Source organism: Polypterus senegalus, chromosome 3 (genome assembly GCF_016835505.1).
Source record: "Polypterus senegalus isolate Bchr_013 chromosome 3, ASM1683550v1, whole genome shotgun sequence".
In the NCBI taxonomy this organism is placed as follows: domain Eukaryota; kingdom Metazoa; phylum Chordata; class Cladistia; order Polypteriformes; family Polypteridae; genus Polypterus; species Polypterus senegalus.
In genome coordinates, this window is record NC_053156.1 from 106,151,666 (window position 1) to 106,167,880 (window position 16,215).

Sequence of the window (16,215 nt, forward strand, 5' to 3'; positions counted from 1 at the left end):
TCTGTAGTGCTGTAGTAACAAGTGGGACTTTTCAGATTAACCACAGATGTTGCAGATATGTCCTGTTAACATTGACTAAAGTATGACAATGTTGTAGATTTTTTATACTGTGTAATCTCCAAAAAAAGGAAAGGTACTTCAAGTGCTACAGAAAGTGCGGCCATGGTCCTTGAGTGGTGACATTGTATATATTTTTAACATCGGTTTGTTCCAAACAATTACTTTGCAGGAATGTATTTCATTAGCTGCAAATTAATTTTAAACATGACATTCTGAAACCTCCTTACCCAAAATTTGTTACCAGACTTGTTGGGTTTGCCTTGCTTGCATTGAATGAATGGGCATCAACATTTCATTGGGAATCACTCATCAATGGTTATGTTCTGCTCTTTCTTATAATACATGATGTGGTTCTGCAGGAAGTGTACCAAGCATCTGATATAACAACAAAGCTGGTAGTTTATGAAGCACACAGCCAGCATCAAATTGAAGTTGGTAATGGCAAACACATTGTGGAACGAGCAAGGTGCATGTGAAGAGTACAGAGCTGGAAGGCAATTTGCTCACAATGTTTTCACAGACACAGCAGACCTGATAATGAATGCAAATGTCATACTAAACTGTCAACTTTCTTTACTTGCACTTCATGTCAAAGATAGGAAACTGGAAAAACCTATCAAATGTGGTACTTGGCATCGGATGAGACATCAATTAGGATTGTGTGTGTATGTGATTCAATACTTTACTCAAATGAAATGATTTTTGTTTTCTCAGATGTGTGTCAGCATCATCACATAGCCGATGGGTTACTCCCTCACCATAACACCAATCCTGCCCTAGGTCCCTATCACCACTAAAAATGACTCTGTCCTACATACACGTACAACATCCCAAATTATGATGGTTTTAAACATTTCCTTAATAAGTGTTTTTTTATTTAACAGAAAACCTAATTTAGCTTCAAGTATGAAATGTAGCAGACAAATGTAATTGAGTATCTAGTTAATGTATTAATCTCATGAATCAGAAACTATATCATATAGCATTTGCCAGTTATTGTAAAATAAACATTAACAAATTAGTATAAAACTCATCAAAGCATCTATATATATAGATTCACTAAGCTGCCGACAAGTAAGACTCCTATGGCGCACGCAGGGAGGAGCCACACCCACCAACTCCAAGACCATTGGATATGACGACAACTCGCAGAGCCACGCCCTCGAATTCGGACGCGACGACACGGAAAGAACAGTGTCATTTATATACGTCTGTCGTGGAGGCCTCATGTACTTCCGAGCTACCTTGACTGTTCATAGAAGCATGTTTCGCGCAGAGGTGAGTCGCCATATGCAGCGTGTGAAAGGGTATGCGAGGGCTTTCCCATGGAATCCTTAAAACAACCCTTTACAACTGAGGTTAAAACACAATGAAGTAAGCAGTCTTTAAAAACCGACTTTTCGGTTATGACGCATGACCTCGTGCACCATAGCAAACTGTTTTACATGCTACATACAGCAATTCGCATTCGCGACAAACATGGGTCTTCTTCACTCACGGACAATTATATGTTGCTCTCTCCAGAGTTCCATCTTTTCATTCACTTTCTGTTGTATCCTCAAACCCTCCCTTTTTAGACAACTGTATCTTTCCAGAAGTGTTCAACTATCAATAAATAATTATGTGGCGTTTGTTATGCTGCGGGTTCACTATTGTGTTGTATTTTGCTCTCTCCAGAGTTCCATCTTTTCATTCACTTACTGTTGTATTCTCACACCAACCCGTTTTAGACAACCGTGTCTTTCCAGAAGTGTTTAGCATTCAATACATAATTATGCATGAGATTGAGCGTGTGTCTAGGTGATTGTGTGTTGGTTCGTTCCGTGCATTGTTACAATGTTGCTTTTCTTGATGATTACCGATTTTTCAAATGTTAATTTTCTCCCTGTGCTTAAAAATCATTAAAAAACCTGGCCTGATTATGCGGCATATGGTACGCCGTGGGTTGGCTATTTGATAAATTTCAACAACTGACATTTTTTATTTTATTATTTCTTTCAATTCAATTTCAATAATGAATGGATATTAAACTTCAAGTAAGGTAATTATTCATTACATAATTGTACAGAAAACAACTAGTGAAATGGAAATTTGTTGTTTTGTTTTTGTTTAGGTCAGACGATGGATCCGAAACCCGAAAGTTAATGTGGAGAAGAGTCACAGCACAAATATGAAGTATTCCAATTCAACCAGTATGCTTCACAAGTCTCCCTTGGATCAGGAACTTCGATATAAGCAGTACCCTGCTTACAGCTGCGGTCATCTCAACTACACAAGAAATATGAGTCAGACTGAAACAGTCAGTGTCGTAGACAAAGGCAGCAACTGTAATGTAAGTGCAGCAACAGGTTCCACCTTGCAGGAGCTATTCGTCACGACTGTGAATTCTTGCTTCCCAATATAGGTTTAGATAGACCCCTTCTTATTTTGCCTATATGCCAGCCAAACTGTCATATATATGTGTGTATTCAGCAACTATACAAATTATTCACCCCCTTGAGAATTTTGACATTTTATGGTTATACATCATTGCATCACAGTGAATTTAATTTAGCTTGTTTGACATTGATCAACAGAAAAAGACACTTTAATGTCAAAGTGAAAACAGATCTCTGTATAATGGTCTAAATGAATTGAAAATATAAAACACAAAATAATTCATCACATAAGTAACATGACACACCTAAATCATCACTGACGTAGCCAATTGGTTAAATTAAGAATTAGTTAAATGGAGACCACATATCTGGGTTTTCATCTGCTTTTAGTATAAATGCCCCTGAATGTGGAAGGTGAGTCAGTACTGCGGCCTAAGAAGAAGACAAAACACAATCCAGGCAACTCTGCAAAAAGCTGATTTCAAAGCACATGTTAGGGGGAGGCCACAAGAAAATGTCAAAGTCACTGAATATCACTTGGAGTCCAGTTAAAATAATCATTAAGAAATGGAAAGGGTAGAGCAGAGCTGTAAATCTGCCTGAGTGATCATGCAAGATGAAGATGTCTAGTGAGGGAGGCCACCAACAGCCCTTGGTTAGAAGCTATAAGGGCTGTTACCTGGGTGCTTCACCAGTCGCAGCTTTATGGGAAAGTTGCAATGAAAAAAAATGGGCATGACATCTTGGCTAGACCTTGTCAGAAGGCACATGAGATGCTCTAAAATCAGTTGGAAGATGGTTTTATGGTCATATGAGACCAAAATTGAATTTTTGGCCATCAGAATGAACATGTTTGGTGTAAGTCTAACACTGCGCATTATCAAAACACATCATCCCCACTATGACATATGGTGGTGGCATCATTAGGCTCTGATAATGCTTCAGTGCAGCAGGTCCTGGCAGGCTTGTGAAAATAGAAGATAAAATGAATGTAAAATAATACAGAGAAATTCCTGAGGTTTGGAAGAACCTGCACCTTAAGAAAAGATGTGTTTTCTAGCAAGAAAATTAACCCCAAGCATCAAGGACATGACTTAAAAATAACAATGTTAATGCCCAGGAGTAGTCAAGTCAGAGTCCAGATCTCAATCAAATTAAGTATTTGTTAATAGCTTAAGCAGTTTTGGAAAGAAGAATGGGAAAAAAACTGCAGTGTCCAGATGTGCAAAGCTGACAGAGGCCTGTGCACACAGACTCAGAGCTGTCATGGCCACCAAAAGTGCATCTACTAAATACTAACTTGAAGGGGTGAATACTTATTCAATCAATCATTAGGTGCTATATATATATATATAACATTTTCAAATAGACCTTTTACTGGGCCTGAAAGTGAAGTCAGCTAGCTAGTGCTGAGACAGAGATAGACAGAGAAAGACAGACAGTAGTCCTTCTAAAGGGTTCCTTGTTCATCATTAATGAATCAGAGTGAATTAACTTGTGTGAAAAGTTGGTGTACAAATGCTATCTTTAAAGTTAAGTAACAGACAGTTGTTTTTCTTTTTGACTGCAAGTTTTGCTTGATCTACTGTATATCTTCCAGTACTTAAACAAAAGACTTTTAGAGTTGTGTTTTAAAATACATTAAATGAGTTAATTCTCTGATCAATTAGTTTCACCTCTCGGGAATTTAATGTTTACTTTGACTCGACCAGTAATAAAACCAAAGTTGTAATTTGAATAGGCAATGTAATTATTGTTTTAATGCCACTTATTCTATGCTTTTGTTTTGAAAGTCTGAAACTGAAATATATGTGAAGTTTTAAGTTAAAAAAACACAACCATAACTAGAATCTCTGAGTGAAATGCTAACTACCTAAAGTCAAAATGACAGCAATATAAGTGATTAGACCAATTTAGCAATGCAGCCAAAGGTAGGATAATAAGGAATACAGTGAAGGCCACCTGGGTAGCACTCTATTTAGCAACTGCATATAAATTACTATTTGATGTGCATTTGGAAAATGTACTGTGCCAGATGAACAGAGCAAATAATATGAGAAAAGGCTGCAAATTGAAAGCGAAACATTTTAGCCTTAGTTATTTTAAACAATTCAGTTAAATCTTCACTGAACAATGAAGATATTTAGAGATTTTACACCATTGGTGGTAATATGATCCTGACTGTGTGTGTTACTGTATATATACAGTAACTGCATCCTAATCTTTGAATTGTTTAAAATTGTGGTGCCCGCTGTATTTATGTTAAAATTCCAGTAAAACCTTTGAATGTGAATCCATGACAGGGAGTGAAAGAGTTTCAACCATCGAAACGTCCAATTTTTTAAGTCATTTTCTACATTAAGACTTTCACAATTACCTGGCCCCTATCCTGGCTGCAACTGGTGAAAGAAATAAGAAATATAAATAGACCATCACAGGCAAACTATGACACTCCTTAGAGCCATCACTGAAGTTCAATTAACTTTACAATAAACACAGAAGTATAAAAATAAACTATGATACATAAGTAGTAAGGATCGGAGTGATATTCAGGTTGCAGGCTTGTGTTATGTGCATGGAGAGGACAGGGCAGCTGGCATGAATAAATTATAGTAAGAGATTGCCATACTGGCACCCAACATTGGGGCTCTGTGCCATTTTCTATTAAGCAGGTGGAAGAATGGGGGTGAGTGCTTGGCGCATGGCCTGGGTAGCTGTGAAAGATATGACAATGTCACCAAACAAATACTGTAGAGCAAAAATAGACACCAGGTATAAAATAAGGTTAATTTAACTTAACTGCATTACTCCAAAGGGAAAGAATGAAAGGTAGCTGGAGCAAATAGGTAAAGAAAGGAATATACAGTATAACAGGTATTTCAACACCACAAGACATGATATTATATAAAATCAGAACATAGCATAATATACATGTTCAGGGTTTGATGGGTGATGTCTATCCTGGTGATGCAATAATTTTCAGAGGAACACTAAAGAACAAGAAGAAATTATATTATGATAAATTTATGCAGAGATATAATTGCCCTTTGATACAATTATTTGCAGACGCCTGATAAGATTAATACTGTTTTTGCCATTCCATTTACATCTTTTGTTTAAAACAGTGTAGCGAATAATGGCAGTAGACAAGTAATTAAAAATGTATAACATTTCTTGGGGAGCTCGGGGAGTGCAGATGAACAAGGCTTAAATTCAAGTGCGTCATTTACCTGATTGGTTATTCCGAGTCTTGTCAAACTGTGGTAATGCTGAAAAACATAATTACTAGCTAGACCCTAGCAACATTCAATGATGATTCCATGGGTTAAGAGGACATGTAAACACAAGAAAATATTTGGGGTCCTACATGGGAATACCCCAGATAAACACCGATGTTCTTTTTTGCAAGATGTGTTCATTCAGTCTGTTGATGAGATAGTGAGCATCTGCTGGTGTTTTATTCGCTATTGGTTGAAAGAGGTGTGTCAATGGGTGGAGCTTTGTCAGGGGTCATTATTATTCCTGACTGTGGAAAGAAAATGGGCTTATGATTTCCTTTGTAGCCATAAACTTAGTCTCCCAGTAAATTTGATCCCTTTTATGGCTGAAGAATGATTACAGGCTGGACACAAGGTTCAAGTGAGTCCATCAACAATTTTCAGCGGAGCAAAAAAAATTCTCTTTCAGCTGAACTGGCAAAAAATGTTTTATGTAGTAGTTTTATATTTTAGCTTTCCTCCATACCCTATGTCTTCCGCTTACTTTGTCATAAGTATAGTCTTAGTTCTGCTAAGGCTTATGGTCTGTGTGTACTTTCATAATTGACTAGCATAATCCCTTATGGTAAATGTTTATTTTTACTTTCAATACGAATGGTACAATAAATAAAATTTGTCAGAAAATAAGCAACACAGATGCTCCTAAGGAACTATGTTTGATTCTTGGTCTGACACAGTCTGAATGGAACCTGCATGCTATTGTTGTGTGCTTTTTTCTGAATATTTTACTTCCTCTCTACATGTCTAAAGTTATGCAGTTAGGTTCACTGACAAGTACTAATTTTACAAGTTTACATTACTGAGCCCCATTTGCAAATAGAATCCGGTATAGGAGTGATTTTAACAAATTAAAATTTAATGTTATGGTCAGTGTTAATCTATTAGATAATAAAACACTGAGATCTGTGTTTGTGTGTGTCCAGTCTCTCCAAGCAATTTAATTGGCTAGTTTGGTTTTGGTAAGTGTGAGACACAGAAGGAGGAGTAAAGACATAGGAGCCATGTTGAGAGTCACTTTCAAAGACAGGAAATATAAAAGCAGATATGAGGTGATTAAGGTGCCTCAAATGACAGAGTCTGAGAAGCAGGCTTTATAGGAACACACTTGAGAGAGGAAGTGCCAGGCCAGAATAGTTTGGACACACAAAGATACTGAAGGAAGATAGCTAATATTTTGAATTGTGCAGTCTTTTGGTGCAGAAACAATTGTTTGCAATTTAACATCAGCAAAACCAAGGAACTGGTTATTGACTTTTGTCGCACCAAAGAGCCTTTGTGTCCAGTCACTTTTCAGAGAGTGAATATAGAAGTGGTGCATTCCTACAAGTATTTGGGGATCACATCAATGACAGATTGTACTGGTCACAAACTAACTATTTAAAAGAAAGGGCAAATTGACTCTTTTTCTTATGACACTGCTTTCCTTTAATGTGGATAATGGAATCCTTCAGATCCTCAACAACTCTGTGATGGCCAGTTTGATTTTCTGTGCTGGACCAGTAACATCAATTCAAGAGAGGCCCACTGAATAAACAAACTAATTAAAAAGGCAGTTATGGGATGCCCTCTGAACCCCCTGGAGGTCGTAGCAAAGGAAAGAATTAAAACAAAACTGAGTGCCATTCTGAACAATGTTGCACATCCTCTCTCTGACACACTAACACTGAGTACTTTCAGCTAGCAAATCATTCATGAGCAGTGTGTCAAGAAACACTACTGGGGCTCCTTTATACCAACAGCAATATGTCTGCATAATGTCTTACTGTAATTGTGAATGCCATGTCAGAAATTTTCTTTCTTTTTATTTTTCTTTATATTTCCACTCCATTGTTGTGGGGCCCTGCAGCCAAAAAGTTTGACCTCCTATGGTAGTTTTATTAATCCTTGGAACCTTTACAGGTATGAATATCTTGAATTGTCATGTACATTACACTATATATACATGAATAAACTCTTTTAAGTAAGTAGAACCTTGGCCATTTATTACTTTATATGTAAGAATCCATTTTGAAGTCAGCCCTAAACTTATCTGGAAGCCAATGTGAAGGCTTGAGAACAGGAGTTATGTGCTAGTATTTCCTTTAGTTCAGGCAGTGATCCTAACAGTGAGCGTTTTGAAATACCTGAAATCAGCAAGCAGAATGATTTGAACAGCCTATGAATAAAATGTTATAGTAGTTAATACTATATACAGAGAACTACATTCTCTGCTGAATCAGTAATCAGAATCAGAATGGAAAGATAAAACCAAAAATGAGAGTCAAAGCCAAAACCTGGCACTATGGCCTACTTTGAAATAAAGCTAACTACACTAGAGAATTGTAAGACATTGTTCATGCACTAAGGGACAGCACATACTGAACCCACAGCTCTATTTATAGTGTCAATTTTTTTAATATTATTACAACTTAACGATTGCAGACACATGACGTATCCATAACAAGTCACACAAAGAATAAAAAACAGGATGGGACAAAATTTTCGGGAGAAGAATAAAACACTGTGAAAACAGTTTGAAACTTAAAGTAAGCCTTAGAAATGGGATACTGATAACAAACAACATGTTCCATATATCACACATCACACTCTGACAAGGGTTAATTGGGTATTGGTAATCAATCTATCCAGAACACCATGGAGGATATGAGCAGAAAACGCAAAGAGAAAAGGAAATAATGTGCAAACTCAATATGGCTAATGACCAGGTACAGGTTTCAGAACCATTATACTGAATATTTGGGGTGGCAGCTCTACTTACTGCACTGCTGTGCTAACAATACAAAAACAATGAATTGCAGTTATATAGACTTTTTTATCATTATACCATATTTAGCAGTTTAGCTCTATATTCCCACACAAATATTTACTCATTCTGTGCCAGTTGAGGGTTACCAGTTCAACCCTGCCATGGTTGCCAAGTCAGTTTCTACCTTTGACTTATGCAGTGTTTATATGTATATACTGTACAGTATATATATATTTTTTCTCTTAATTCCTGTATAGATGGCTATGATTTTCTCAAAATTACAGAGTAGGTCAATAGTGGGAACTGAGCCAGCAGCCTTCTGATTTAAAGTTCAGTACCCTACCTACAACAACACAAAACACTACCTAAATGCATTTTAACTATATAATGAAATTACATTGAAACATGGCATGTTAATAAAGCAAGAGTGTCTGCTATTCATGCTTGCCAAAGAGAGTTCTCTTGAATTCTGAAGTTTTTAAAATCTTAGTCAGCAATTCTGTTGTTTTCAGTCGCATGTCAAAATGAAAGGAAAAACACATTCTTCCAGAAGATACCAGTGACCCCTTGGAGTGCAAAAGAATGTGAACAGCATGCCAATATACAAATTGTACAAGTCTGAACAACGTGTTTGTTCTTCATTGTTTGAGCTTTAGATTGTTATTTGCCTCATGATAAATGCATGTTCTGTGATATTGTTACGCAAATTAAATAAATGTTAGATTTCCTATTGAACCGTAAAGGTATTTGAAAAAGTCAGTAGGCTTTAGCAGACACTATGAAACGAATAGAAATTTGTTAGAATTGATGATATTTGCACAAACCCAAACATATTATAACACTCTGAATTTTTTACACCAATAAACTATATCACTGATTTAATTAAAGCAGGAAGTGAAACACTGAAAAGATAATAAAGCAAGGCAAATAGACAAATTTTAAAATGTATTATGTTGGAAAATATTTGCTATGAAATTAAAGTACACTGAAGGACATGGAATCATTCTGAAAACAGCACAATGGGGAACTTTCCTGATTTATTAACATGCTCTAATGGAGCGTGTTAACATAGACATGTAGAGAAAAGGAAGAAAGAAGCTAGCAGACTGGAGACTGACATTTTAAATTAATCACTTCACTTTTTCAACAGCAATACAATTTTGCCTAGGATGCATGAAAATGTGCTTTTCATTTCGGACACTTAACCTGTAGAACATGCAGTCCCCTGGACGATCAGCCCTTCTGAACAGGAATACTCCCATATGTTTCTTTTCAGTGTAAACATTTGTAAAACAAATATTTTACATTCTGAAACATATATTTACCACAGTTAAATAGAAAGGAGCAATACTTTTGATAAAGCTAATGTGGTGTAGAGATTACATGTGCACCTACACATTTCGTAAACGCACATAAAAATAATTCTACTGAAGACAGGTCTACCTACAGGCAAAAACTAATCCTCAGCATCTCAGCTAGGAGGTTTACAGCTACTGTATTTCCACCTTAAGCACTGTTCCCTGTTCCAGCCTCCACGATTGGCCTGCCAATTTTTGGTTGTCTAATCACTAACATAAATTGAGTCTTTATTTAGGTTGCTACTATTATACCTTATTGGTGCAAACTTTAAAAATGTATTTCCTGAGTTAGCTTAGGTTTAGTCATGGAAATAGTAGTTTTATTGCACGAAGAACACCTGTTTTTCTCTATTATTTATAAATTCTGTATTTGGTTTATTCAAGTGCACCACCATTTTGTGAGCTCTGTTGCAAGAATGCTGTTTATAGTTGTCGGTGTGGGTGCGAATCCATGCACCTGTACATCCACTCCTTGAACAGTGACCAGATATAGAGGCTCTTTGATGTGGTGCAATTCAATAACCAGTTCCTTGGTTTTGCTGATGTTAAAAAAACAGAGAAACAAAATTCTCCACCTGGTTGAAATACTAACGTGAAACTTCAGTCATCACCTGTTATTTGAATAACAAACATCTAATAACTTACAAGCGAGTCTTTTTTAGTGTTTCTGATTACGAACCTTTGCTCACATTTTTGACTTCAGTTCCTGGGTAATGTACCAGTTTTGGTGTGAGTATACTTTTTGAGTTTTGGTTAAAACCCCACAATGAAAAAAACCTCAGTTTTCCCTTATTTCCAATGACATGACTCATTATCCCAAATTACAGAGAATGCTTTATTCAATTAAGGTCAGAGTAATATTTAATATAAGGTAGGAAGTAACCCTGAATGGGACACTGTTTAATTGTGGGGTTCACATATCCTCACATCTGCCCTCACTCATACCAGGCGACGTTTTGGATTGAATCCAATGGACATATATTTGAAAGAATCAGAACACCAAGGGTTAGAGCCACAAACAAATGAACATTCAACACAGACAGGGTTCTGGCTGTGATTAAATTCAAGCTTTAGGAACTATGTCCTAGTTACTATTACACTTTACAGTACTATTCAAGTTACAAGTACAAAAGTTGGCATTACTAGTAATGATGACAATAGATGAGAAGCTTCAACTATCAACCTTGGAGTTAAGGGTAGAGCGGGCTAACACACTGTCCCCTCAAAAAAAAAAACAAAAACTATGTTTTCCTGCTCAGCTCAAAGTTACTGAAAATTCAAATTCTCCTACTCCATCTCATAACATTAACTGTGTCCTGCACATGGAGCTTACTATATTATTACCTGACTCTTGATCCATAGCTAATGTCTTGAGTCCCCAGAATGCAATGTGTAATTATAAAAAGTCAGAGAAGTGGGTGCAATTTTAGAATTATGCTCTTCCTAACAAGTCCTACATCTACAGTATATTAATAAAAGGCAAAGCCCTCACTGATTCACTGACTCACTCATCACTAATTCTCCAACTTGCCGTGTAGGTAGAAGGCTGAAATTTGGCAGGCTCATTCCTTACAGCTTACTTACAAAAGTTAAGCAGGTTTCATTTCGAAATTCTACAAGTAACGGTCATAACAGTCGACAACGTCCACAATGTTGAACTTTCTTATTTATGGCCCCATCTTCATGAAATTTGGTAGGCGGCTTCCCTGCGCTAACCGAAACCAATGTACGTACTTATTTCGGTGGTATGATGCCACTGTCGGCCGGCATATTGAACTTTCCAACGTCACTAATTCTCCAACTTCCCGTGTAGGTAGAAGGCTGACCCCATCTTCACGAAATTTGTTATAGGCGGCTTCCCTGCACTAACTGAAACTGATGTACATACTTATTTCGGTGGCATGACGCCACTGTCGGCCGCCATATTGAAATTTCCAATGGTCTTTGTTACTTATGGGCCTATCTTCAAGAAATTTGGTACGCAAGTTCCCAACGCTAACTGAATCCTACTTACGTACATATATACATCCATAGCCTGCAGCTCAGTCACCATGTGAGGCGGCGTTGGGTCCCCCATCCCAACGCCTCCCATGTTGTTGGCTGCCTGCTTATATAAGGCCGCTCCGGTCTCTTCATTCCCTTCCTTGCTTCGCCACGGGATTCACGTCTCCCTGCTGATAACTGCAGCCTTTTTATTTAATCCATGGCTTCTCCACTGTTTTATTGTTCGTTTATTATGATTATAGTTATTGTGTAGGTATTTTAGACTTACTTTACATTGTTCAGGTACCCATTTCCTTTATCATTCCAACCGTACCCCCATTAACATGTCTATCGAGGTGATCACCATCGATCAAAGAACTGTCACTTACCGAGTGGTTTCCATGCCCGGAGATGGCACCTGCCTTTTCCATTCTCTTTGTTACATATTTCACGGCTATATCAAGCTCACTCTTGATATCCGGTGGATGCCGCTGAATTGTTCAGTTGTTGCTTTCAAGTGTACCGAAATGGCCAAATATTTTACACCTTTCGACAACCGCCAATGCCTCTTAAACATTTTAGATTCACAGGTGACAATTTCAGTAGTGGACACTTTAATGTTTATGAATGTTTAAACTCTTAAAAGCTGGAGGTGAAGTTGTCGATGAAACCGGTTGTATGCTTACAACACTTGACAGATGCCGAATGTCACTTCAACACAAGTTCTGCAAATACTGTCATAATTGAAACAAACCATGAAACTCAAACTGATTATGACAGCAGCAATTCAAGCTGTGAGATTTGAAACAAGATTACTGTTCACATGGCCAACTGTACGTTGCATGCTCAAGAGTAAGCTCAGCGCACAGCTTTGTCATATTACAACCGGAGGGCCAAACTGACAATGTGGTATACAAAGAGATCCTTAACAAATAATTATTGGTATATTTTCCCTCAGTTTAAAAAGGTTTAATTTTCTTCTTAATAAAAATTTTAAGGCAGTACTTCGCCACTGCGAAGGGCGGGTATTTTGCTAGTTCCTCATAAAATCAGTATGTCATTGACCTTTCAAAATTTCATTTGGTATTATTTTAAGGTCCAAGAGCAGTCATGTAATATTACAATTTGCTTTATTTATATATCTTTTAGTATTGTAAGAAGTCTTGTTCAAAACATTATGAAATATTCTGTAAGCTGACTTATTATTAAATTGCTTTTTTGCTTACTTTTAATAAGTCAGAATTTACCTAACAAATTTCTTAGGAAATCTGTATCATTTCATTTTAAATTGCTGCCTGTGCTGTTCTTCAGCACTTCCACTGCAGCCCGAAGAATACATTATTGCAAGTTTTCCTGAGTTATCATTCCCTTCATAAAAAATAAATCAACAAATCATCTACATATTTCATGTATAAGCTAAAATCAGAGACTGATAGAATGCAAGGCACCAAATGTGCTTTGCATTCCTTTCTCAGCTTACATCTCACCTCCCACTGCGGTATAAAGGTTACCTGGCAATCACAGAACGATTTATGGACATCTGCCAAATGACAGCATTCTTACAAAAGGCAAAAGGTTTCTGAGTCTAAGAATGTATGATGAAAGAGAATCTGCTTCGCTATTATGTTTATAGGAGGGCTATTCTCTGGACACCCCATTTTGTTACCATATCCATAAGATGTGCATGTTAGAATTATAGATACAGCTAAACTGGTCCTGAACATGTGGGTGCTGTGACTTAGGCTTCTCTCCTATGTAATGTACCTCAATAAAATGCAAGAATTTATTGCATTTATAAGTGTTCACTGTTTTTGTAAGTTTGGAATACTGAAGTGGAGCCTATTCTTTTTGTGATTATTATACTGTATTTAATTATTAGTTTTAATATGTGCATGTTGATTAGCACATGCAAGCAACAATTTCACTATATTCTGTACACGTGACAATTATGACCCTATAAACATATAATCAATGTTGGGGAACATTACTTTTAAAAGTAACTTAGTTCCATGACTCATTATTTACCAAACAAAAAGTACCAAATATGTCACATAGCTACTTATTATAAAATGTCACGCGTTAAAGTTGCGGTGTAACTTTTTCTTATTTTCTATGAAAAACTGCATATTTCATTGGGTAATATTTGTTATTAAACCCTAAACCCCTGAACATTCATGAAACTGACCAGAAACTCAGCCAAATGTGATCATTTTCTTATGTTTTATAAATACTACAGTGCCCTTGGGTGGAGACCTAATAGGGACACGCTCCTCAGATGGTATGGACCTGTCAGAGGGAGTGGAATTACCTGGAGAAGCCTACTATAAAAAGCAGCCCTCTGAGAAATTCATTAGCACTGACACAGGACTTTGCCAGCACTTCAATGATCTCACCTAAGAGCTAAAGCCCATTGGCTTTTTACCTTACACCCAATGCTGCTGCGATGATCACTGGCTCTCTGTGACCCTAAACGCGGGCAATTAAATGTATACATTTGCTCAGTTCTTTTCATTTGACTGCATGCAACACGCATGTTGAACCTTTTGCTCACTAACTGTCACCAGATGGCTGGAGTGCGCACATGTACAATGTTACTTCAACAGCGGCAGGCAACTGCTTTGCTCAAACAGGCACCGCTTCTGCATAATAACGTTGTAATTTTTTTTTTATTGGAGTGCTTCTGTATCTGACTATGATCTGACTACGCAACACCCATTACTTTTAATGCGTTACTACCTACACTGATAATAATGTACATTAGACTATATGCGAGGCATAATGAATCTGCCTAATCTGTACAAAGATCTCAATAATCATATATCTAGGGTGCATTTGATATGTAAGGTAAATTATTGGAGAATAATGAAACTGAGAGATGGCTCCTCTAAATTGGTGCAAATTTCAGACTGTAGGGAATCGTGATAAAGTTTTCAAAATGCATTACCTACACAGTTCCATTTTCACTTAGACTTCATAACAATACAATGTGATGTGTTATGTGAGAAGATGATAAATGAATATACTGAAGTGCACATTGTAAAGCTCTCAAAATAAAGAAATGGGAATATCAGAACCTTTCTACTTGAACTATATTATATACAATTCAAGACAAGATTTTGTGAGGATTGTATCTAGTAGTAGGGTGTTGTACCGTGTTAGCCATTATGGATGTAGTGAGAAGTTCATCAAGATGCCACCTTTTATTGTCTAACTAAAAAGATTACAATATTCAAGCTTTCGATGCAACTCAGGCCTGATTACATTTTGGCTGAAGAAGGGGCCTGAGTTGCCTTGAAAGGTTGCATATTGTAATCTTTCTAGTTAGCCAATAAAAGGCGTCATCTTGCTTAACTTCTCACTAAATAAGGGCTATAAAAACCTAAAGTTTATGTTCAATATTTAATGACACCAGTCAGCCCTGTTACTTTATCATACACAGGAGGAGGAGAGTGTAAAGGAAAAAGAATGTTCTTCTTTGACCATATTATTTACAAATTTAGCATAAATATCAGCTTTACGTGAATGTTTACATTTTTCTTAGAACAAAATAGAATGACGGATTATTCAGTTGTATTAATTTGCAATGAGTAGGTTTGTGATTATCATGTAAAAAAGCGAACGGGATTTGGTTTTGAAGGTCTACAGCTTGAGTTCCTCATATGCAATTTGTATTTGTAGTTTATCAATTACTTTAAAACTCTGTCAATGATATTCCTCTCAAACTGAATTACAGTCTATTGTATGTTGAAGTCAGGGAGCTTTTGCATAAGGTAAAAACACTAATAAATAAATTCACAAACACATCCCTACCAGAATCCATCACTTCATTATTTTAAAGCTTCAGTAGTTGCAAGTGAGCTGTAGTAATAATTTATACTTCTGCAGCTAGAAATAAAACTAGCTCACATCACTCAAAATTATAATAATTGAGGGTGTTTGAGACATAAAAGGTTTGTTACTAGATAGTATGACTGGAGATACAGGAAGTAGTGAGATTTCTTTTCAACTATTTTATGTTTACTGTTTAAATAAACAGAAATTGTGTAATTGGTTATGAATACTTTGTCTTTTTATCAATTACTGATATATATCGCAATGTCCTAAAAATATCAGAATGAGCCACACAGAGAAGCCAGCCATAAAAGCAGTCTGTGCTGAGCATGGAAGGGAGAGAGGAAGGCGTGGATAAGGAGCACTTATCTACAAGCACTTCAAAGGCACATCTGTGGTGTTAAAACCAGTTGGCCTGGTTGCATGGTCACCAGCAAGAATTGTGTAGGATCCAGGCATTGGATCAGCTCACAGTGTTCAGTAAAGAGTGGCAGGTGGTGTTGTGACTGACCCCAGGTGAGCATTGCGACACAGAACTGACAGCGTAAATATTCATGTAGTGACCATTTTTGTTTGTGCCT

General features: G+C 36.8%; 1 protein-coding gene across 1 annotated transcript in view; it reads left to right on the top strand.

The window, feature by feature from the left end:
* Window positions 1–16,215, top strand: part of sgk1 (serum/glucocorticoid regulated kinase 1) — a 189,580-nt gene that overhangs the window by 24,178 nt on the left and 149,187 nt on the right. Inside the window, exon 2 of the mRNA XM_039747727.1 lies at window positions 2,174–2,392. Coding sequence (XP_039603661.1) covers window positions 2,174–2,392 — 219 coding nt within the window. The remainder of the gene's footprint in view (window positions 1–2,173; window positions 2,393–16,215) is intronic.